Source organism: Oppia nitens, unplaced genomic scaffold (genome assembly GCF_028296485.1).
Source record: "Oppia nitens isolate AA-2021 unplaced genomic scaffold, nextdenovo-longstitch-racon4-pilon3 scaffold15_pilon_pilon_pilon, whole genome shotgun sequence".
NCBI classification, from domain to species: Eukaryota; Metazoa; Arthropoda; class Arachnida; order Sarcoptiformes; family Oppiidae; genus Oppia; species Oppia nitens.
The window spans coordinates 1,679,342-1,703,247 of record NW_026533194.1 but is presented as its reverse complement, the minus strand read 5'-3'; the positions used below and the strand labels follow the sequence as shown (position 1 = coordinate 1,703,247).

The 23,906-nt window shown below is 27.0% G+C and overlaps 6 protein-coding genes across 6 annotated transcripts; 3 read left to right on the top strand and 3 right to left on the bottom strand.

Moving 5' to 3' along the window:
- Positions 1-1,133: 1,133 nt before the first annotated feature.
- On the bottom strand, positions 1,134-3,181 carry LOC128963842 (uncharacterized). Its single transcript, XM_054310369.1, has 2 exons — positions 1,552-3,181; positions 1,134-1,451 (listed from the first exon to the last, which is right to left on the bottom strand). Exons 1-2 carry the CDS (start codon positions 2,969-2,971, stop codon positions 1,276-1,278), a joined length of 1,596 nt encoding a protein of 531 aa, XP_054166344.1. The 5' UTR covers positions 2,972-3,181; the 3' UTR covers positions 1,134-1,275.
- Positions 3,182-4,247: 1,066 nt separating this feature from the next.
- On the bottom strand, positions 4,248-5,417 carry LOC128963371 (probable cytochrome P450 6d5). The gene has a single exon (XM_054309877.1). It carries the CDS (start codon positions 5,415-5,417, stop codon positions 4,248-4,250), a length of 1,170 nt encoding a protein of 389 aa, XP_054165852.1.
- Positions 5,418-7,752: 2,335 nt separating this feature from the next.
- LOC128963359 (kynurenine aminotransferase-like) lies at positions 7,753-9,847 on the bottom strand. Its single transcript, XM_054309866.1, has 5 exons — positions 9,837-9,847; positions 9,580-9,736; positions 8,667-9,017; positions 8,469-8,589; positions 7,753-8,378 (listed from the first exon to the last, which is right to left on the bottom strand). The coding sequence occupies exons 1-5, from the start codon at positions 9,845-9,847 to the stop codon at positions 7,753-7,755; spliced, it is 1,266 nt and encodes a 421-aa protein (XP_054165841.1).
- Positions 9,848-10,690: 843 nt separating this feature from the next.
- On the top strand, positions 10,691-12,915 carry LOC128963348 (arylsulfatase I-like; the record flags this gene model as incomplete). Its single annotated transcript, XM_054309855.1, has 5 exons — positions 10,691-11,027; positions 11,229-11,756; positions 11,848-11,904; positions 12,031-12,183; positions 12,255-12,915. Coding segments are annotated over 5 exons (1,734 nt in total), but the record flags the coding sequence as incomplete, so codon positions are not given.
- A 525-nt stretch (positions 12,916-13,440) lies between these two features.
- LOC128963337 (kynurenine aminotransferase-like) lies at positions 13,441-17,298 on the top strand. Its single transcript, XM_054309844.1, has 6 exons — positions 13,441-13,466; positions 13,602-13,752; positions 14,528-14,875; positions 15,420-15,540; positions 15,680-16,213; positions 17,009-17,298. Exons 1-6 carry the CDS (start codon positions 13,441-13,443, stop codon positions 17,296-17,298), a joined length of 1,470 nt encoding a protein of 489 aa, XP_054165819.1.
- A 2,523-nt stretch (positions 17,299-19,821) lies between these two features.
- On the top strand, positions 19,822-22,220 carry LOC128963326 (cytochrome P450 6B4-like). The gene is made up of 3 exons (XM_054309833.1): positions 19,822-19,836; positions 19,917-20,066; positions 20,855-22,220. Exon 3 carries the CDS (start codon positions 21,018-21,020, stop codon positions 22,218-22,220), a length of 1,203 nt encoding a protein of 400 aa, XP_054165808.1. The 5' UTR covers positions 19,822-19,836; positions 19,917-20,066; positions 20,855-21,017.
- Positions 22,221-23,906: the final 1,686 nt, after the last annotated feature.

Here is a 23,906-nt window from a genome sequence, read left to right as displayed (position 1 = left end):
ATTATTATAATTATAATATGATTTACAATTATACTTAATAAAATATTATGCTAAACAATGGTATTATATTTAGAAAAAAATCAATGTTTTATTAATCACGTAAATAAAAAATTTAATTAACAAAATTAATTGCTATGTTTGTGCAGATATTTACAAATATTAATACATAAATACATATAAAATAAATTTGAAACAAATAATATTAAATATATACAGTTTATAATATATTAATTGTAAATGTAAAAATTAATTAAAAACAATAATTGTTAGTTTTTTAATGTTAATGTTAATTTAATATTAAAATTAATTTTTATTTACACATAATATACACAAAGAGGAACTGTAGGCAAATGGAGAGATTAATTGATTTATTGATTGACTGATAACTGTATTATTATTTTTCATTTAATTATTATTTAATAATAAATTTTCTCAATTTATCGGCTATTATTGACAAATAAAAACAAACTGTCGTATCGTTTAAATTAATTAATTAATAATTTTGTTTGTTTTGTATGTTTTTTTAAAATAATAAAAATCAGTTATTAATTGTAGTTTTTTCTATAATTAAAAATAATTAAAACAAAGTTGTGTTAACAATGTTGAAATTTAACAGTAATTTTCTCTCCAAAAAAAATTTTAATCTGTAAAATATAATCACTTATAAAAAATAAATAGCTATAATAATCAAATAATTATTATAAATTATAATATATATATAAATATATATCATATAATTTAAAATTTTTTAAGTATTTTATTAATTATTTTCTAAATAAAAAAAACTAAATTTGTTTTATTAATTATAAATTGAATTTTCCTGTTTACTGGTTAATTGTTTTTACAATTACCGGTAAATATACATTAGCATAATTATTTTTTATTAATATATAATATTAATAAAAAAAACATATTTGTCTCAACAGTACAAAGTAAAGTAAGTTTACTTATTATTTTTTTAATATAATTACAAATGAAAAAAATAAAGAAAATATTGAAATTTAAAAATAAAACAAACATTTAAATATTTAAACATTAATATATATAAATCATAATTTTTTTGTTGATATAATAAAGTATTATATAATTAAATATTCAAATATATATATATATCTTATATAATTTATGGTTAAATGTATAGTTATTTTTGTTGTTGTTGAGTGGATATAACATGTGATAAATGTATATAATTTTTTTTTATACTACAGTTACAGTATTATTATTATTATTACCGATACAGTAATAATACTAACAACCAAATGGTTGGCGCTCCAATCAATGTTTGGTACGGGTATGATAGCGGAACAGTAGTTTTCTTGCACCGTCCAACGATATCGGCCTACACTCTAGACTATTGTTCAAATCTTTAAACCTTTTCAATGTGTTGACTATGTCGATACCGATACTTGTCTTCAATACTATCTTAACGTAACAGTTTCGGTGATCAATACCTAAAAAAAATCGGAAACAACAAAAAAAACATTTATAATATAAATTTTAACAGTAACTACCGGTACTTAAAATAATAATAATATTAATATTAATACAAACCTCTGGCGCACAGTAGGAATGACTCGCCATTATTATACTGTTGGCCCATATCTATCCAGTCCTTGATCTCGCTGTACGCCTCGTACAATGGCATCACAAATATGACGGGTAGTATGGGATCCAAACAGTAGAGTATAGCTTTCATTTCGTACCATTTGATACTAATCAGGTCTTTGTGTACGATTTCCAGGCTTTCGATACGATTGGATCGTAAGGTTAGTCCATCGCCGGTAAACTCAATGAGTCGACAACTGCCACGATAGGTACCGAACGTTACGTAATCCGGTTCCATAGAGCTAACAGATGAAACAGATGATCGACGAATGGTTCGTATGGGAGTTGTGGGTACAGTAGAAGGAGTCGTACTACTAGTAGTGGCCATCAAATGGACAGTCGCTTCTTCATCCACATCGTCCTCATTGTTGTCGTCATCATCATTGCTGAACTGTTCGACCTCTACTTCGGTAGTGTTGCCATCGCTTAGATCTATGGCTGCATCGGCATTGGCCTGAATTTGTTCGCCAATAATATTAACAACAACCGTATTGTTTAACTCCTGTTCAACGTCGTCGTTGTCCTCATCATCCACTTCCTCGACAGTGTCGTCGCCGTCATCGTCCAGCTCTTCCTCATCATCATCATCGGTGCCAATATCTGTGGAAACGGCTGCCGATAGTCCATTGATTGTATTGTCCAACGACTGACGCAACTGGAACTCTGTTTCGATTTTCATCTGGATTTCGGTTTCCAGCCGTGCGTTACGATCTTTCAACCGTTTTTGCTGAGCTTTGGCCAGTTTTAGCAGTTCCTGAAACAGACACATCCGACGTTTATATTCCTGACACTGGCCGTCCATTTCGCAATACTTGTCCTCCAGTTCTTTGATCCGGTCTCTGTAGTTGTGATTTTCGTCGATCAATACATCGACACAGTTATGCTGCTGTTGTTGTCCATACGATCCGGCGGCCGAAACACTACTACTACTACTATCACTGTCGCCGATAATGTGGCCGCAAGTCGGACAAAACCTGTAGCCACAGTGTCGCTCGTGTCCGCCAATCAGATCCATTGGCATCGCTTGATCGCAACCGTTACCCGAATACTCGCATTTGACGACCATTTCGGCTACCATTGCGTTGACTTTCAGATTGTTTTCGAGTACATAGCCGTTGATAACAACGGCCAGACGATCGTCGTCGGCCAACTGATGCGATCGTTTACGTGTGGCCAACGGATGTCGACATTCCGGGCAGTCGTCGCTCGGCGTATAGATCCACTGGCGTATACACGACCGACAATAGGTGTGTCCGCAATGGTTGGTCACGGCTTTGTTGAATATGTTCAAACAGATACAGCATTTGAAATGTTTGGCCAAAAACGGTGTGATATCGACAAATCGGCTGATATCGTGTCCGGGCATTGTGTGTGTCGGGCAGACAGTCTATCTCTCTCTATCGGGCGGTAATTAGTGGCCACTACTAGCAGTAGTGATGAATCACCCGATGATTGACTGATTGTTTGTACAATAGATTAGTTGAATGTAAACACAAAACTCTATTAAATATTATTATTATTATTATTATTATAACAACAATAACAACAACAATACGATTCATTCAATTCAATCAATACAAGTGAATACATATTATTAGTATTAGTATTATTACAGTATTATTAATAATACTGTACTTTAATTCTATACTATGAATGTATAGTACACTACTAGTTGGTTAGCAATTGTTATACAGTGAAAGCCAATAGCTAAGGGGGGGGGGTTTATGATATACACAAACATTAAGTTATTCCTATTGTGTGTTTGTATATTATAGAGAGATATATGAGTGGCCTATGTACTAGATGTTTGACTATATTTTAATGTATGTGTGTGTGTGTGTTTGTTTAGCGTTTCCCATAACAACAATTAATATACAAGTATAACAATACAAAAATACAGTGATTTAATATACTATATGTGAAATAATAATACATGTGCTCCATGTTTGTATAGATAATACCAACAACAACAAAATAGGCGGAGCTTATTATTAATATAATAATATCAAATTAAATCATATATACTGTATATATAATATATATTTATACTCTATTAAATCTATAGTTTTATAACATGCATGCTATATACAGTATATACAGTTTAATAAAATCTAATGAAATAATACTGTATTTTAAAAAATAAAATAAATAAATTTTATTTAATTAAATATCTAATTAAATAAAATAAAAAATCATTAATAATAATAATATGATTTTTTTTAATTATTAATAATTTATAATTATTAAATAATATTATTTAACTAAAAAAACTAACTGTTAATTTTGATTTTAAAAAATAATTAATAAAAAAATATATTAATTAAATTAAATTAATTAAGTTAATTATAATAATTATTTGTATATTGTATAAATTAAAAAAAAATATTTAAACAAAAAATTTATTACTATAATTGTTATTTATAATGATAAATAAATTGATAAAAAAGTATTATATTAAAAGATTAAATGTGGGCTAAAATTTTTATTGTAAAAATCAACAAAAGCAATATATATATATATCTAATATTTAAAAATAAACTAAAATTAATAAAAACATAAAATAAGATTTTTAGATACTTTTTAAAAAAAACAATTACCAAAAAAAAAATAATAACTAGAATAATAATAAAAAAATTAATTAATTATAATCTAAACTTGTATTCAATATCTACTGATTTTGGTAGCAATAAATCGGGAAATTGTTTGAACTGATTGGACATTTTTTCGGTACCGGCGGCGACGGCAGCGGTGGTCGCGGACGGCCTAAACTCTAGCCAAACGACCAGTGCGGACAATACGTGTTTCATCAATAGTTTGGCAAACCGTTCGCCGACACAGTAGAGTACTTGACCGGAACCGAACGGCATGAACGAATGTCTGGTCAGTTTGTCGGCCGATTCGGGCATAAACCGATCCGGATTGTAGACCAGGGGATCGGGAAAGTACTGGGGATTGTAGTACATGGATATAAACGATAGTTCAACATCAGTACCTTTGGGTACGGTTACGCCAATATCGGGTAAATGGATGTCCTGGGTTGCCCGTCTATTGGTAACTATTGCCGGATATTTGCGCATAGTTTCCATTAGTACGGCATTCAGATAGGGTAGGTCTGACAGATCGGTGCTACCATTGTTTCCGCTGTCGCCGCCGCCGATACTACTGCTCCTCTTAGAGTTGGCCACCAATTCGTCGTATAGTTTCTGCTGAATCCGTGGATTTCTGGCCAACTCGTAGACCGACATCGCCAGCATCAGCGTCAGTGGTTCGTAGGCCGACATAAAACTAACATAAAATAAACTAATAATTTCATCGACAGTCAGACTATTTGACGAACTATTGGTAATTGATTTGTTGTGACGATAGTCGATGAAGATCTGCAAAAAATCTTTGTTATTATCATTATCGGCGTCGGCTGTGGTGGTGGTGGTGGTGGCCATCAATTGCCGACGGCGTCGCTGTTCGACAAGTTTGCGTACACTGTCAATGAAATATCGCTGTCGGCCGCCAAACAGTTTGTCGTACAAACGAAATACCGGATCAATTAGCTGTGGCCACAACAGTGTCCACAACAGCAGTCGTCTGTTTTGGTCAAACTTTGGTACGGATTGCCTGAACCGGTCAAAGTCGACGGCAGCGTCAGCGGCGGTAAAACTCTGGCCAAACGAACATTCAATCATAATCCTAGTGACCATTGTTTCTATCAATTGTTTGGCATCTATTTTGTTACCGACGGACGAGTCGTCGACAACAAAATTGGCCACAAATTGTTGTCGGCAAACAGTTCCAGTAATTTGTTTCAGATGTTTCATATTTTCCGGCCGACGAAACAGTCCGGCCAATACAGTCCGACTATATTTATTATGTACGCCAACATATTGATGATAATCAGTCAAATGTTTGATGATATACCAGTCCCTTAGTTGTGGAAATTTATGGCTATAAGTGTTCAATATTTTGTATACAGTATTTGGTTCCGATATGATTAGTTCGGGTCGCAAAAAACGGTAGGTGCTATCAAAAAATAAAATAAAATTAAAATAAAATTAAAATAAAATTAAAATAAAATTATAGTACAGTACAGTATAGTCAATTTATTAGTTTACTGTTTATCAATTAATTAATTTATTTATTTATTTAATCAAATTACTGATTAATAAATTAAATAAATATTTTTTCAAAAAAAATTATAAAATCATAATCTCAATTCAATTTATAGTCTAAAATATTGATCAAAATTTATATTAAGTTTTAAAGAAATATTTGTTTTAAATTTATATTAAAAAAATATTTTGTTGTTTTTTTTGTTGTTGAATAAATAGGTTAGAATTACTAAAACTTTTTAAAACTATATTTTTATATATATAAATTTATATAATAAATATATATAATTTTATATAATATATATATATATATTTATATATACACTCATACCCAATAACATTGCCATATTTGTTTGACCATGCTAACAATTGTTTATAATGATAGCCAAATATAGTGTGCAAATAGTTGCCATAGACTGGCAATGGTGTCGGACCATAGATTCCACGCAGTTTCCAATAATTAAAATATTTAAACCGTTGGCTAATAGATAGATAGATAGATAACAAAAAATTAATTAATATTATTTAATAAAATTTTAAAATATTATATAAATAGTTAACTAATAACTTACATAATAGTTAAATAAATTATACCAGCACCAATAAATAGTGTTAACAAAATATAAAAATTATTATAGATATTGTTAATTAAAAATGTTGTTATAGACATTATTTTAAATAATTATTATTTAAGTAGTTAGCTATTAGTTATTAAAAAATAATATATTTAAAATATATAAACTGTATATTATTTTGATATTATTAAGTTAAATCAATATATAACAAAAAAAATAAATTATTAAATCTTAATTAATTTTATAATAATAATAATAATAATAATTTTTTAAAATAGTTTTTATTATATATTCAATATAAGATTATTAAAACAAACAAACGAAACTAAAACAATTAATTTTGACTTTTTTTTATAACTATCAATAAATTTATTTAAAAAATCTATTGATAGTTTTTTATATACCAATATATATATATATATATATATATATATATATATATATATATTGTATAAATTATAATAATATTTTTATAACTCTAACCAAAATTGAATACAGGTAAAATAAATTTGCATTTATTACCAAACATGATATGGCACTATATATACCGTATATATTTAAAATTATAATAAAAACATTTATATAGAAAAAAAATTTTCCTAAGAAATTAGTTTTTTTCAGTAAACAATAATATAATTTATTTTTATGTTTTGTTTTGTTTGTTTGAAAAAATACTAATTAATAATACAATATATATATATATATATATATATTTGTTAATCATTATTATTAATTAGCATAAAACAATTATTATTTAAAAAAATACAATGTATTGAATATGTATTTTTGATAAGTTTTGAAACAAAAAAAAATAATAATTTTTTTAGATATACTAATTTTTATAATTATTAGATACAATAATATATCAATTATATAAATATAATTACATTTGTATTGAATATATAAAAATTTATTAGTAAATTAATTAAAACAAAAATTATTAACAAACAATTTTGTTTGTATTTTGAAACTATTATTTAATAATTTATACGTTTATATAATTATTACTATTTATTGTATAATATATTATATAAAAAATGTACTAGTACATATTGTATAAATTTATTTTGTTTAACTTGAAACATCAGGCTTGTAATTTAATTTAGTAGTTTTAATAAAATAAAAAATAAATATATTTTATTTCTAATATAATATTTAAAAAAAAAATTAAACATAACATAAGCATGATTTAAAAAAAACATTTTTTTAGTACTAGACATTAATTTGTTTATTTTAATTGTAAAATACTATTGTTAATAACTTTAATTAGAAAATAATATTTTAAATTGTTTTTAATATATATACATATAATATAATATATATTATTAAAAAAATTAATTAATGAAACTAAAGAAAATAATAATTTTAATTCTATTAATTCAATAAATTTTATTATTTATCGATTACTATAAATTAAATATATTTAAACAAAAAAAATAACTTTTTATTTGTATAGTGTGTTTGAACTTCTACTGTATATTAGAAACTTGCGAAACAATCGTACGCTTAATAAAATCTAAACGTTCCGATAGTTTGCGCAAAGTTTCGTCACTTTTTATAAAACAAAAGCGAACCATATGTTCGTAGCGCTGGCTATCATCGTTGTTGGCGCAAAACATAGCCAACGGTGCACATTGAATACCCTGACGGGATAACCACGTGACAAATGCTGTACCACTTTGTAAATTTAATTTTGCGGATAATTCAGTACAATCGGCCAGTATATAATAACCGGAATCGACGGGTAACGGTTTTAAACCGAAATCCGTTAAAATCTTAGCAATTTTTTCATGTTTTTCACTTAACAGGTGACATGTTTCTGTCCAATAGGATAATGATAATTGATTAGCATGGTCAATTTTTTCAACACTATGGTCGACAATTAGTTTCTCATATTCCCATTCAATCATACGCGCAGTCGCCTCCTGTATGGGCGTTGAACTTGATATACAAAAACACGCGTGCGTTTCGTGTATAGCATTGACTAGACTAGTGTCGCCCGTTAGTGCCCAACCCAATCGCCAACCGGTTACATGAAACCATTTACTTAAGCTGCCAATTGTTACGCACCGGTCAAACATTCCCGGTATTGATGCTAAATAATACAATAAAATAAATAAACAAAAAATAAAATTTTAATTTTTAAAAAAATTTTGTTTAATAAGTTATTTTTAAATATTATTACCAAAACGAAAATGTTTGTTTGGTTGGTAAACATACCACTCGTAAACTTCATCGCAAATTGCAAACACATTATAAGTTTTGCATAGATTTGCAATACATAACAATTCCGATTCACTAAAAACCTATGATTTTTTTTTTAAAAAAATTAAAAAATAAAATTAAACATTAACAAGCTAAATAACAATTTGACCATAAATACCCGTCCTGTTGGATTATGCGGTGTATTAATTATAATGGCACACGGCTTCTCCGATTTCATAACCCGTTCCACTTTATCGGTGTCCAATAGCCACCTGCCGGTGCTCGGATCGACCAGCATCGGTACGCTTACGGACAAACCGCCAACGCTGCGTACAATACGCGAATAATACGGATACGATGGATCCAGTATTAGGACCCGATCGCCCGGTTCGCGTACCTGAGCCTTAATACTACAGTATAGGGCAGCCGATGAACCAGTCGTAACAAATAGATTTTCATCCCCAATATTAACAGTTGGCATTAAATGTGAGTATAATTTAACCAATATACTTTTTAGACGAGGTAGACCCTGGGGGAGGGGCGAGGGAGGGTTTATTAGTTTGAATAAAATATAATATTAATTTTATTTATATACATTAAGTTAGTTTTAGTAGCTTAAAGTTTTATTTTTAATAAATGTGTGTGTATGTATGTGTGTGTATGTGTGTATATGTGTGTATGTGTGTGTATGTAAGTGTGTGAGTGTGTGAGTGTTTGTATGTAAGTGTGTAAGTGTGTGAGTGTGTGTGTATATATATATATATATATATATATATATATATATATATATATATATATATGTGTGTGTGTGTGAGTGTGTGTATATATATATATGTGTGTGTATATATATGTGTGTGTATATATGTGTGTGTGTAAGTGTATGTGAGTGTATGTGTGTGTATATATGTGTGTGTGTATGTGAGTGTATGTGAGTGTATGTGTGTGTATGTTAACTAGCTAATAAAAATGTTTATAATCTATTAATTGTTAATTTAGTAAATCTATTTTTAAAAAAAAATATTTTATAGTAATTTTATAAGTTTTAATAGACTGTTACTATTAAAAAATAAAATAAAAATATTATCCATCACCTGATCCATTGTATATTGATGTAGACGACTATTTTGACTATCAATAATTTCGGTCATAAATTGCATAATCTGTTTGGGATAGATTGGATAATCTGGTTGACCTAGTGCAAAATTCAATTGATTATCCTTATAGAATATATCAGCTAGATCAGTCATACTAAATTGTAACAAATATAATTTTTTTAAAAAATTAATTAATTAATTTTACATAATAAATAAATATTTTATTATTATTATTATTAAAAAGTAAATTATACTTGTCTGCCATTTTATTTTATCGTCAATTAATTATTACAAGTTATAAGGTAAAATATTTTTTAAAAAAAAATAAGTATTGTTTTAATATTTTTTAAAAAACATATAAATGATTTAATACTGTTTTAAAACTAGTATTAATAAAATACAATCTAATATCTAAGATATCTAATATTTTATTATCATTAATATAGATGTTTTAAATAAATGACATTCAAGTTTTTTAAAATTTAAATATTATAAAATAAAAATATTTTTAGTCTTGACACAAATATTAAAGTACTAAAGTTTTACTTATTTTTAAAACAAATAAAATCTATGGCTATTTAACCCTGTAATACCTTGATTATTTTTAAAAAAAATACAATAGTTTAATTAATTAAATAAATTATATAAATATTTTTTTATAAATCCCTAAATGTAAGATATTATTGAATAAGTAGATTTTTTAATAAATTTTTTATAAATAAAATTTTATAATTATCATTGTATGATTGACACAAATTTTTTTAAACATATTAGTTGGAAATTGTTTTTTATATAAACATTTTTTTTAGTAGTCTAGTAGTTATTAAATTTATTAAATAAAATGTATTAATTAATAAAAAAAATTAAATAAAAATATTTTTTTTACTAGTTTATTAAATTTACGAAAAAAACTGTCATTAAAATATAGTTATTTTTTGATAGTATTTTAATCAATTTTATATTATAAATATAAAGTAATAATAATAATAATAATAATTTATAATATTATACGAAAAATTTACTATTAATGTATAAAAACTAACTTTATTTTTTAATAAACAAAAATATGTTTCTATCAAATATCTGTATAATAATAATCATTGCATTTATAACACTATGCAATACAATAACAAATGCCAATCAATTGCCAAATATTATTATCTTTTTGGTGGACGATATGGGTTGGGCTGACGTTGGCTACCGTTCCGATCATATGCTAACACCAAACATCGATACCCTATCGGCCGATGGCATAACACTAAACAGTTATTACACTCAACCGTTGTGTACGCCCAGTAGGGGTGCACTGTTATCGGGCGTACATCCCATACACTCAGGCACTCAGCACCTGGTGTTCAATGAACTACAACCGGCTGGCTATCCATTGGATCAGAAACTGTTACCCGAATATCTTAAACAATATGATTACGCAACACATGCTATCGGTTAGTGGGAGTAAATAATATGTAATCAAAAATCAAAAATTATAATAAAAAGTAAACTAAAAGTTTTTTAAAATTCAATTAATTTATTAATTTATAAAAAAAACTTAACTTAAAATTATTGTAGATTTCAATCATATAATATATTAACAATAATAATAATAATAATATTTAACTAATATTTTATTATATATATATATCAAGGTAAATGGCACCTGGGTTTCTATAAGCGTGACTACACGCCCACCTATCGTGGTTTTGACACCCACTTCGGTACGTGGGGTGGTTTCGGTAACTATTATAATCATAGTATGTGTTCGGGTATTATCTATCAGACATTTAATACGTGCGGACTAGACTACAGACAAAATATGAAACTATTGACCGATCAGCCGGACAACCAGTATTCAACTCAGGTGTATACTAGTAAAACACTTGATCTGATTGATCAGCACAACACTAGTAGACCACTATTTCTATATGTTGCCTACCAGTCCCTACATTCAAGTTATGCGGATAATATACTACAAGCACCGCCCGATAAATATATGAACCGTTTCCGACATATAGAGTCCCAGAATCGTCGTACGTATGCGGCTATGGCCTACAGTATGGACGAATCGATCGGTGCTATTGTTGAGAAACTATACGATCGGTCAATGCTATCGAATAGTATTATCCTATTTACCAGCGATAATGGTCCGCAAGCTGTCAATGTACCTAGCGTATTTTGTAAATAATATTTAATTTTTAGTTAATTTTATATATTATAAATTAACTAGGTAATCTAATTAATCAATATAATTATTATATATGTATCTAGCTAATTTTGGATCTGCTGAACCATTGCGTGGTTCAAAATCTACTCTATTTGAAGCAGGTTAGTTTTTAAAAAAAAATAAATAAATCAATATATATAATATATACAGCACATTTAGTCATATATAATATATATATATAATTTATACATTTATACAATATATACATTTATTTATGTTGCGCACAGGTATACGAGTGCCGACATTCATATGGAGTCCATTGCTTAACACTACGGGCTATGTGTCCGACCAGCTCATACACGTTACCGATATTATGCCCACACTGTTGGACGCAATCGGTGCCGATTTAGATCCATTTACCAAAAACAACATTAGTTATGGTACTATATATATTAAAAACAAACAAACAAACAAACAAATACTATACAATATAATTATTATACAAAAACAGGTATGTCTCAATGGGAAAGCCTATCGCTCAATGGATCGTTAGCACCGATACGTACGGAACTGTTGCACAATATAGACCCGATATGGAACCAGTCGTCCATCAGATGGTTTGATTGGAAATTGCTATACGGACCCAATGATCCTAACTATCCACATCGGGCATCATTTGCCAGTAGCTGGTGGCCAACCATACCCGTAGAGGACAGTCAACACATTCACATGGATCAGCCGTCAAGGGATGAACTGAAACGAGCCGATCGACTGGCTAGTCGTACCTATCAGGTGCTGTCAGCTATGAACCGACGGCCGCCAACAACGACCGATTACGATGTCCTCGAAAAGACGGCAACAATTAAATGTCCGCCAAAACCTGACGGCTCCTTATCGAGCGACCCATACAGGTGTCAACCGGACAGACAGTTTTGTTTGTTTAATATCAGACACGATCCGTGCGAACATCGGAACATTGCCCACGAAAACCTGGATCTGGTTGACTATATGTGGCACCGACTGCTTGACCTGAATCGAACGGCCGTACGACCGCTGGCACTGATACCAGTCGATCGGGACAGTTATCCCGATAGACATGGAGGTGCATGGACTAATTGGCTAGATGATGATGATGATGATGATATCCATGGAAACCGTGATGAACTTTAGACTTAGCTAGATAAAATTAAAATTATTATTATAAAAAATATTATTAAATATACTAGTTTCTTTTTATTATAAGTAAATTAAATATTTTATAATTATTTTAAATATATGTATATTTAGTATGTATTTAGTAAATGTAATAATTTTGTGTTTTTGTACTATTATTTTTATAAATATATATATATAATAAATATTAATAAATAATAATATATATATTAATATTTTTAGTAAAAAAATTTTAAGGTAATAGTATTATTTGTTACTATAAAATAGTTATTTATATATTTTTATGTCTATTTTTTTATTATACATAAATATTTAGTTAAAAAAACTGCAAATCACTAAATAAATATAATTGTTTCGTGCATTTAAAAAAACTAATCATTATATTCAATATAATTAATATCTGTTAAACGCTTACATTATATTAGTTTGTAAAACATTTTAATAAAACTCTTAAAATAAGAAAAAATATTTTTTGTTGCAAAATATTTACTAATAATAATAATAATAATAATTTTAGTAATCAAATGGCAATACAATCATCAACTGATTTGTAAGTATTATATAATACTGTATATTATTTTGATTAGTATTATATTGAATAATAAAATATAATAATAAAAAACTATTAAAAATAACTTTATAATCTATTTTTTATTTAAAAAAATTATCTTTAACTTTATTTTAGTGATTTTGATGATATATTCTATCAAGATAATGAACTAAACTTGTCAATTGGCCATGCTGATTATGAAATATATCCAAAAGAGATTATTGAATTTATGACTGATATTATGCAAAATGGAAACACTAGTCTACACCAGTACACTAACAATGATGTATTGTATTTATTTTTTTTTTATATAGATTAGTATATTATATTAATTAATTATAGTATTATATTAATTAATAATAACTAACTACTGAACGCTACTGTACTGTATTTTATAAGTAAAGTAAATAGGGGTTAGAAAATAAGTTTTTTACCCCTAAACTTCCCCTTATATATGTATTCCCTGTAAAAAAATTTTTTTTTATAGAAAACAATTAATTTAGTAGTAGTAGTAGTAGTAATAGTAATAGTTATAGTAATAGTAATAGTAATAGTAATAGTAATAGTAATTAGTAATAGTAATAGTAATTAGTAATAGTAATAGTAATAGTAATAGTAATAGTTAATAGTTAATAGTAATAGTAATAGTTAATAGTTAATAGTTAATAGTTAATAGTTAATAGTTAATAGTTAATAGTTAATAGTTAATAGTAAATAGTAATAGTAATAGTAATAGTAATAGTTAATAGTTAATAGTTAATAGTTAATAGTTAATAGTTAATAGTTAATAGTTAATAGTTAATAGTTAATAGTTAATAGTTAATAGTTAATAGTTAATAGTTAATAGTTAATAGTTAATAGTTAATAGTTAATAGTTAATAGTTAATAGTAATAGTAATAGTAATAGTAATAGTAATAGTAATAGTAATAATAGTAATAATAGTAGTAATAATAATAATAATAATAATAATAATAATAGTATTAGTTGTAGTAGTAGTAATAAACTATTGATAATTTTAACAATTTTTATTTCATTAAAAAAACATAATATATAAAAACAGGGATTACCACGACTCAAAAGTATCTTGCAAAAAATTTATACATATTTATTAGGCGAGCATGTACAAATTGTCGACAAAAATATCCAGATAACAATGGCGTCGTCGGCGGCCATCTATTGTTCATTGAAAGCTCTGGTCAATAGTGGCGATCACGTGATCATTATTGATCCGTCGTATCCGTTTTATGCACGTATTGTCGAAAATATAGGCGGCGTAGCCAAACACTATCCGATGACCTATGACCCCATCGATAACAAATGGATATTGGATGTGATGGAGCTAGAACAGTTATTTAGTCCAATGACCAAGGCTATTATTATCAATACACCGCATAATCCAACGGGACGGGTATTTTTTTTTATAAAATTTATTTTTTATTATCGCAAATTAAATATTTTTGAAAAAAAATAAAATAAACTACCCGTACGTACAATCTATGGCCATCTAGTAAACTATCAAGTTGCTACTAGAAAACTATACAAGTAGTTTAGAACCAAAAATAAAATAAAAACTTAAACCCAACCCTAGTTTGCTTTTTTTTAGTTATATAGTAATAATAATAATTATTATTATCTATTAATTATCTATTAATTATCTATTAATTATCTATTAATTATCTATTAATTATCTATTAATTATCTATTAATTATCTATTAATTATCTATTAATTATCTATTAATTATCTATTAATTATCTATTAATTATCTATTAATTATCTATTAATTATCTATTAATTATCTATTAATTATCTATTAATTATCTATTAATTATCTATTAATTATCTATTAATTATCTATTAATTATCTATTAATTATCTATTAATTATCTATTAATTATCTATTAATTATCTATTAATTATCTATTAATTTTTGTTTGTAATTATTATTATTAGGTAATAACTGAATCGGAATTGTTATCGATAGCAAACTTGTGCCGCAAATACAATGTTATCGCTATTTGCGATGAAGTATACGAATGGTTAGTCTATGAGCCGAAAAAACATTTTAAATTTGGTAAATAAATTAATATTATATATATATATATATATATATATATATATATATATACAGTATGTGTCAAAAATAATTAATTTAATAATTTTTTATTAATACAATTAATCCTCTTTTTTAAAAAAAAACAAAACAAAAATAGCGTCAATACCGGGAATGTTTGACCGGAGCGTAACAATTGGCAGTTTAAGCAAATGGTTTCACGTAACCGGTTGGCGATTGGGTTGGGCACTGACCGGCAATAGTAAGCTAATGGCCGACATCTACCTGAACCATATGTGTATGGTTATAACCAGTTCGACACCCATACAGGAGGCAACGGCTCGGATGTTGGAACTGGAATATACGAAACTAATAGCTACCGGTTCCGATGGTGTCTGTATGTCCGGATCACCGGCCATTGACGACAGTCAACGTTCAATGTATTGGACGAAAACGTGTCGGCAATTGCAGGCCAAACGCGATCAATTGGCTAATATACTACAGGATTTTGGACTGAAACCATTGACTACCGATGCCGGCTATTATATTGTAGCCGATTGTCTGGATTTATGCCGACGTCTAGATTTGTCTGACTATGTTGTCGGTGCTGGTAGTGGTAGTGGTGGTCAACAACAATCATCTATTAAACCGTATACAATGGTATTGGCATTTATTAGATGGCTATCATCACATGGTATACAATGTGCACCATTACTTGGGTTTTGTGATCCAAATAATTTACATATATATTCAAATTTATGTCGATTTTGTTTCATCAAAAGCAATGATACACTGAGTAAAGTTGGCGAACGATTTGAATTTATCAATAGAGAAATTGTACCGAAAATGTTGCTAGATGATAATTTTTTACAAAAATAAATAAATAATTTATCCAAAAAAAAATAAATATTATTTAATCTACTAACTATAATAATAATAATAATATAGTGTTAATGTTTTTTTTTTAATTATTATAATAATTAATTTTGTTGTTAAGTTTTCATTTTTTCATAAACATATACTAGTATAAAATACTACTACATACTTTATACATATATACTAATTTAAACTGTATAATATTCAATACAAACAAAACATTTATATATTTTTAACTATTAGATTTGGGTTTATTTTTTTAAACTTATAATTTTTGTTCAATAGTTTATATATAATTTATTAATATTTAGTTATGTTTTTTTAAAAAATAGAATTTTTCCATAATTTAATAATTATTTTGTTTAAAAAAACTGCTATAAAAGCAACGATTGTTGTTGTTGTTAGTATTAAATTTTAAATTAAGTTTAAATTATTTTTTTGTATGTGTGCCACACATTGTATGTAAAATATATACAACAATTTTTTGCATTATATATCATATATATATAATTTTAAAAGTTTTGTTGTACTAATTAAAACATATATGAATTTTTTTGTGTAAATTATATTATTAATTATTTGATTTTTTTTGTTGTTGAAATAATTTTTATAGTACCAGTGCTTAGTATGCATTCAGTTGAATCCAATCGTTGTACAAACACTGGACGTTTGGCACCATTTTATATAAGGGATATCCTATGTAAGGACTGCTCGCGGATACCAATACGTCCGGTAGGTCTAAGATGTTGTCGGTCGGGTATCTGGTGTGACACTTGTGCCCAAACCGGGACCACCAGTGAACCCATACCGTGTCTATGCTATGTTGAAACTGTACCTAAATTGCCGCCCACTGCCGACACTGTAGATCCAAAAATTAAACGTATATTAGACACTGCTGTTTGAATGTATATACGCACAGTACGGTTTGGACAACCTTGGGTTCCAAACTGGCCGATCTCGACGGTCATCAACAGCAGTGCTCGAAATCGGCTGATATTCTCTGCGAAACGTGCCGACAACCAAAGGGTGTCCACTATAAGGCCACTGCCGGCTCCGCCGCCGCCGCCAATGGTGTCCTTAAAGTCAGTGCCGACACAATCATTTGTTTGCGTTTGTTGTCCGCATCGGTCAAAAGTCACGCGACAACACTTAAAAGCTATCAATCGGCTATTGAAGACCTGACTAAAGAGATTAGTCGTATAAATCAAATTATCGCTAAATTTAATCAATAATTATATTAAAAATAAATTTTGACAAAAAAGTCAGTAAATTTTTTAAATTTAATTTTATTAATATCTAAAATATATAACAACTTTAATTAATTAAGTAATATTTGTAAACTAGTTATCTAAATTTTATATGAATATTTAGATAACTGTAATAAGTTAATAATAAATTTAATTTTTTAATTATATTTTTTTTATAAATTGTTTAAATATGGATTCCGTGGACACTTCAAGTGTAGTCAACTTTGACAAATTGCCGCCATTATAAACACATCAATCAAATCACTGCAATCATTGCCAACGTGTACCTATCCGTCCGGTAGCCTATAGGTGCTGTCCAACGGTTATATGTTGTAGCTTATGTGTAACAAATGGTAACTGCGGAGACGGTCCTATCGCTTATATATGTAGTATTAGTAGCACCACCAGCACCGCCGCATCATTAACAGAAGGTACTGATAAAACCTGTCGGCCGCTGCCGGCCGGAGCGTCTACCAGTGCTGAAGCTGTCCACACAAATATCCGCCGTATACCGGACTCACTGGACGGTTGTTGCGCATACAAACCGTACGGATGTGACCGACATAACCTAAAATTGTTCGTCAATTTATTTGATCATCAAATCGGTTGCGACTATTCAGGCGACATATACACATATACACACACAAATACACACACACACACATACACACAAATACACACACATATACACACATACACAAACATACACACACATACACACACATACACACACATACACACACATACACACACATACACACACATACACACACATACACACACATACACACACATACACACACATACACACACATACACACACATACACACACATACACACACATACACACACATACACACACATACACACACATACACACACATACACACACATACACACACATACACACACATACACACACATACACACACATACACACACATACACACACATACACACACATACACACACATACACACACATACACACACATACACACACATACACACACATACACACACATACACACACATACACACACATACACACACATACACACACATACACACACATACACACACACACACACACACACACACATACACACACATACACACACATACACACACATACACACACATACACACACATACACACACAAATACACACACAAATACACACACAAATACACACACAAATACACACACACAAATACACACACAAATACACACACATACATACACATACACACACAAATACACACACAAATACACACACAAATACACACACAAATACACACACAAATACACACACAAATACACACAAATACACACACACACATACACACACATACACACACAAATACACACACAAATACACACACATACACACACATACACACACATACACACACAAATACACACACATATTACAATAAAATTAAATAACAAAATAATTAAAAGACAAAATATTTATTATTATTATTTTTAGTTTAGTTTTATATACACTAATAACGCCGTAGTTTACTAATTATTAATAACTAAGTATTTTGCATTAATTATTTGATTAAATATGTAAATTAAACATAAAGTTTATGTCTTTATTATAGATAATTATCATAATAAATACATTTAAGTAAATATATAAATATTGATCCAAAATTTATACCAATTTTAAAAAAATAATTATAAATAAACTATTTATATTGATTATTATTTTTAAAAAATTTATTTTATTAATTAAAATATTAATATATGTAATGTTTAACTATGACATCTATACAGTACATTGTTTAATAAAATTTATTAATAAAATTTATTAATAAAATTTATTAATAAAATTTATTAATAAAATTTATTAATAAAATTTATTATATTTAAGATGACTGCGGAAATTTGTCATGAAAAAATGTTAATTATTAAAAAAAATTGTTTAATATTATTATATTACATGTAATTATTTAATAGTATCCTATAATACTTCAATATATATATAAATGTAAATTTTATATTGATTTTATTATAAAATTAATAATATATAGTATAATACATAAGTTTTTATTAATATAATAATTTTTTATCCAAAAAGCAAAAAAACTATGTCTATGTTTAACATTGTTATTAACAAATTATATTATAATTTCTATATATTATTAGCATTGATTATTTGTGCTGGCATAATTTATATAATCATGTAATTATTTTTGATATTTATAATTATTTATGTATATTTATATATATATATTAAATATATGAAAATATTTGATTATTTAGTCAAAAGTATAACTATTTTAATTATTGGAAACTGCGTGGAATCTATGGTCCGACACCATTACCACTGTATGGCAACTATTTGAACACTATATTCGGTTATCATTATAAACAACTATTAGCATGGTCAAACAAGTTTGGCAATGTTATTGGGTAATTAAATTTTGTATATATATATATATATATATATATATATATATATATATATATATCAATTATTCATAATATATAAAAATTAATTTTTAACAATTTACACAACAATGTATAGTTACACAAAAAAAACAAACAAAATAAATAGTTTTTAAAAACAGCAAAAATCATATGAAAAAAAACAATTCATATATTATAATAGATATTTTATATATAAATTGTTAATATTAATATTTTAATAAAAATTTTATACTATAGATAATAGTTAGGGTTAGGTTAAGGCAAAAAGTTCCTTATGTTTCATATGTTCCTGGGGAATTCATAGGAAGTTTATATATATTAATGCTACTATCTATTTAACCCTAAATAGCAAACATTTTTTAATGATATTTGAAAAACAACTATCACTTTAAAACTGCATTTTTTTGGATAGCTATTTAAAAATAGTATTACCAAGTTTATTATTTATATATATATTTAAATATTAATTTTTAAATTTAACATTTAATTAATTTTTTTTCTACAAAATATTTAGTAATTTTTTGTATTACTAAAGGAAAGGATTAAAATAAAAATATTTTCCATGAAAATTGTCGGGAACTTCCCTCATGGGAACTTCCCTAAAACCTAAAGTGGAATTTTCCTCGAATAATAATATTTCTAATAATAATATTACAACTACTTTACAATTATATTGAACTATAATATATGATACTACTGTATATATCTATTTTTTTATATACAACCAATTTATTAGTTATTTATTTTGTTTTTATTAATAATTTTGTTAGCACCTACCGTTTTTCACGACCCGAACTAATCATATCGGAGCCGAATACAGTCCATCAGATATTGGGTACCGATGCCCTGAAATTTCCCCGTCAACGGGACTGGTATATCATTAAACAGTTGACCGATTATCAGCTATATGTAGGCATACATAACAAGTATAGTATGCAAGTGTTGGCCCAATTGTTTCGGCCGGAAAATCTGAAACAAATCAGACAGACAACGGAAACTGTTTGCCGACAATTTGTGGCCAAAGAGTTTCTGGACCGGAAACCGCCGATCGCTAAACTAGAGGTCAAACATCTGATGGACGAATTGGTAATTAAGATAATGATTGTCTGTTCGTTTGGCCGCTGTTTCGATGATGTCGGTATCGATTTCAATAGGTTTATGCAATCGGTACCAAAGTTTGATCAAAATCGGCGGCTAATGTTGGCCACTTTGATCTGGCCACGGCTAGTCGATCCAGTATTTCGTTTGTATGATAAACTGTTTGGCGGTCGACAACAATATTTCATTGACAGTGTCCGCAAACTTGTTGAACACCGACGCCGACAGTGTCAGCAAATTGACAAACAATTGATGGCCAATACCACCGATGCTGCCGATGATGACAACGATAACGATGACTACAATCACAAAGATTTTTTGCAGGTCTTCCTCGACTATCGTCACAATAAATCCGATGATAATAATCATAATAATAATAATAATAATAATCGTCTAATAGATGAAGAGATTATCAGTTTATTTTATGTAACATTTTTATCGGGTTTTGAACCAATGTGTCTGATGTTGACAATGTCGGTGTACGAGTTGGCCAACAATCCAGACATTCAGCGTAGACTATACGATGAGTTGACCAGTGATAGGACTGACAACAACAACAAGGGTAGTACCGATTTGTCGGATCTAACGTATCTGAATGCTGTACTGATGGAAATATTGCGCAAATATCCGGCAATTATTACCAATAGACGGGCAACAGAGGACATCCATTTACCCGATGTTGACCTATCGGTGCCCAAGGGTACTGATATTGACCTATCGTTTATATCCATGTACTACAATCCACAATACTTTCCCGATCCCCAGGTCTACAATCCGGATCGGTTTATGCCCGAGTCGGCCGATAAACTGGTCAAACATTCGTTCATTCCGTTCGGTTCCGGTCAAGTTGTCTACTGTGTCGGCGAACGGTTTGCCAGAGTATTAATGAAACACGTATTGATTGCATTGGTCCGGACACTAGAGTTCAAGCCGTGTGTGTCGGTCACCGCAAAACCCGTCGCCAATCTGTTCAAAATGTTTCCCGACTTATTGCTACCGAATTCGTTAGATATTGAATACAAGATTAGAAAATTTTAAATAATTTTAAATAATTTTAAATAATTTTAAATAATTTTAAATAATTTTAAATAATTTTAAATAATTTTAAATAATTTTAAATAATTTTAAATAATTTTAAATAATTTTAAATAATTTTAAATAATTTTAAATAATTTTATATTTTATTTTAATTTTTAGTCGATATATTTGTTTTTTTTTGTAAAAGTTATTTTTAATAATAATAATAATAAAAAAATTTTCAAACTATTATTACACACACACACACACACACACCTAAATAAAATGCTATATAATGTATACCATTATACACACATTGACAAAAAAATCAAGTTTTTCTTTTATTTGTTAACTATTATAAGTATTTTTATTTATTTTCTTTATTATATCATGTTTACGTAAATCGTTAGTTAGTTTTTTTTATTAAATATTAAATTTTTATTAAAATATTAAAAATTTACTTTTCATCAATACTATCTAGCACTTTCAACACAATTAGGCAATTCAATTAATTTATTCAACATTTTTTTTATTAAAATTAGTTAAAAAAAATTAACATTATAATTTTTATAGAATTTATAGTTTAATATTTCTATTAGTAGTTTTTTTTAAAATAAACATATTAATTATTATAATTAAAATCTCAATGTAAAAAAATTAGAAACTAAATTAATTAATTTAATTAATAATATTACAAGCAAATAAATGTAGTTTTTCAAAAAATATATATATAAAAAATCTAAATTCAATATTAATAACAACAACAATAAAAATTAAACCAAAATATTTTCATTATTATTATTATTATCAAATTAACTTTCAAGTTTTCAAATTTAATTAATATATTTTTTTGTTAACTATAACTCTGATAAAAAGTTCTTAAAAAATATTTATTAAAATTTATTATTAGGAAAATTTAAATAAATAAAATAATTATTTTCTTTTTTTGTTTATTGTTTTTCTGTTATTAGTTAACTATTATAAGTATTTTTATTTATTTTCTATATATTTACATTAAATAATGTTATAGTAAAGTAATTAAGTTATTTTTTAATAATTTTTATTTATTTATATTGTTATATAAATAAGCCTTTTGTTAATAATAAAACTTACATTACATTATTTATTATTAATATTTTAAATCAAATATATTTATTTATTTATTATTTTTTAATAGATATTTTTTCTGTAAAAATATTTTATATTTTATAATCAAATTTTTTGTTTTTACAAATAATTTATTTCTTGTATTTTAAGTTATTTGCTAAGTATTTTGTATAATCATTGATATTTAAAATAAATACTTAAAGAATTATATTTATATAAATATATAGAGTTATAGACAAAAACAAAATTTTAAAAAAAAATTATATATTTTTTTTCTTAAATCTGATTTTTAATAAAAAAAATATAATATATTTTAAGTTTTATAATTTGTAGAATTTTAAGTTTTATAATTTGTAGAATTTTAAGAATATAAAATAAAAACTTTTTTAAAAAAACTGATAAATTTTATTTTAACTATTGTATAAATATATTTAACAGATTTAACTGTTTTTTTAAAAAGTAATACAAATGTTTTTTAATATTTTTGTAAAACAAAAATTAGTGATATTTTATGATTACAACTTGTTTTTTGTATTTTATTGCAATTAATAAATAAAGATTTATTATTGTTTAATACAAAAAAATATCATTAAATAAATG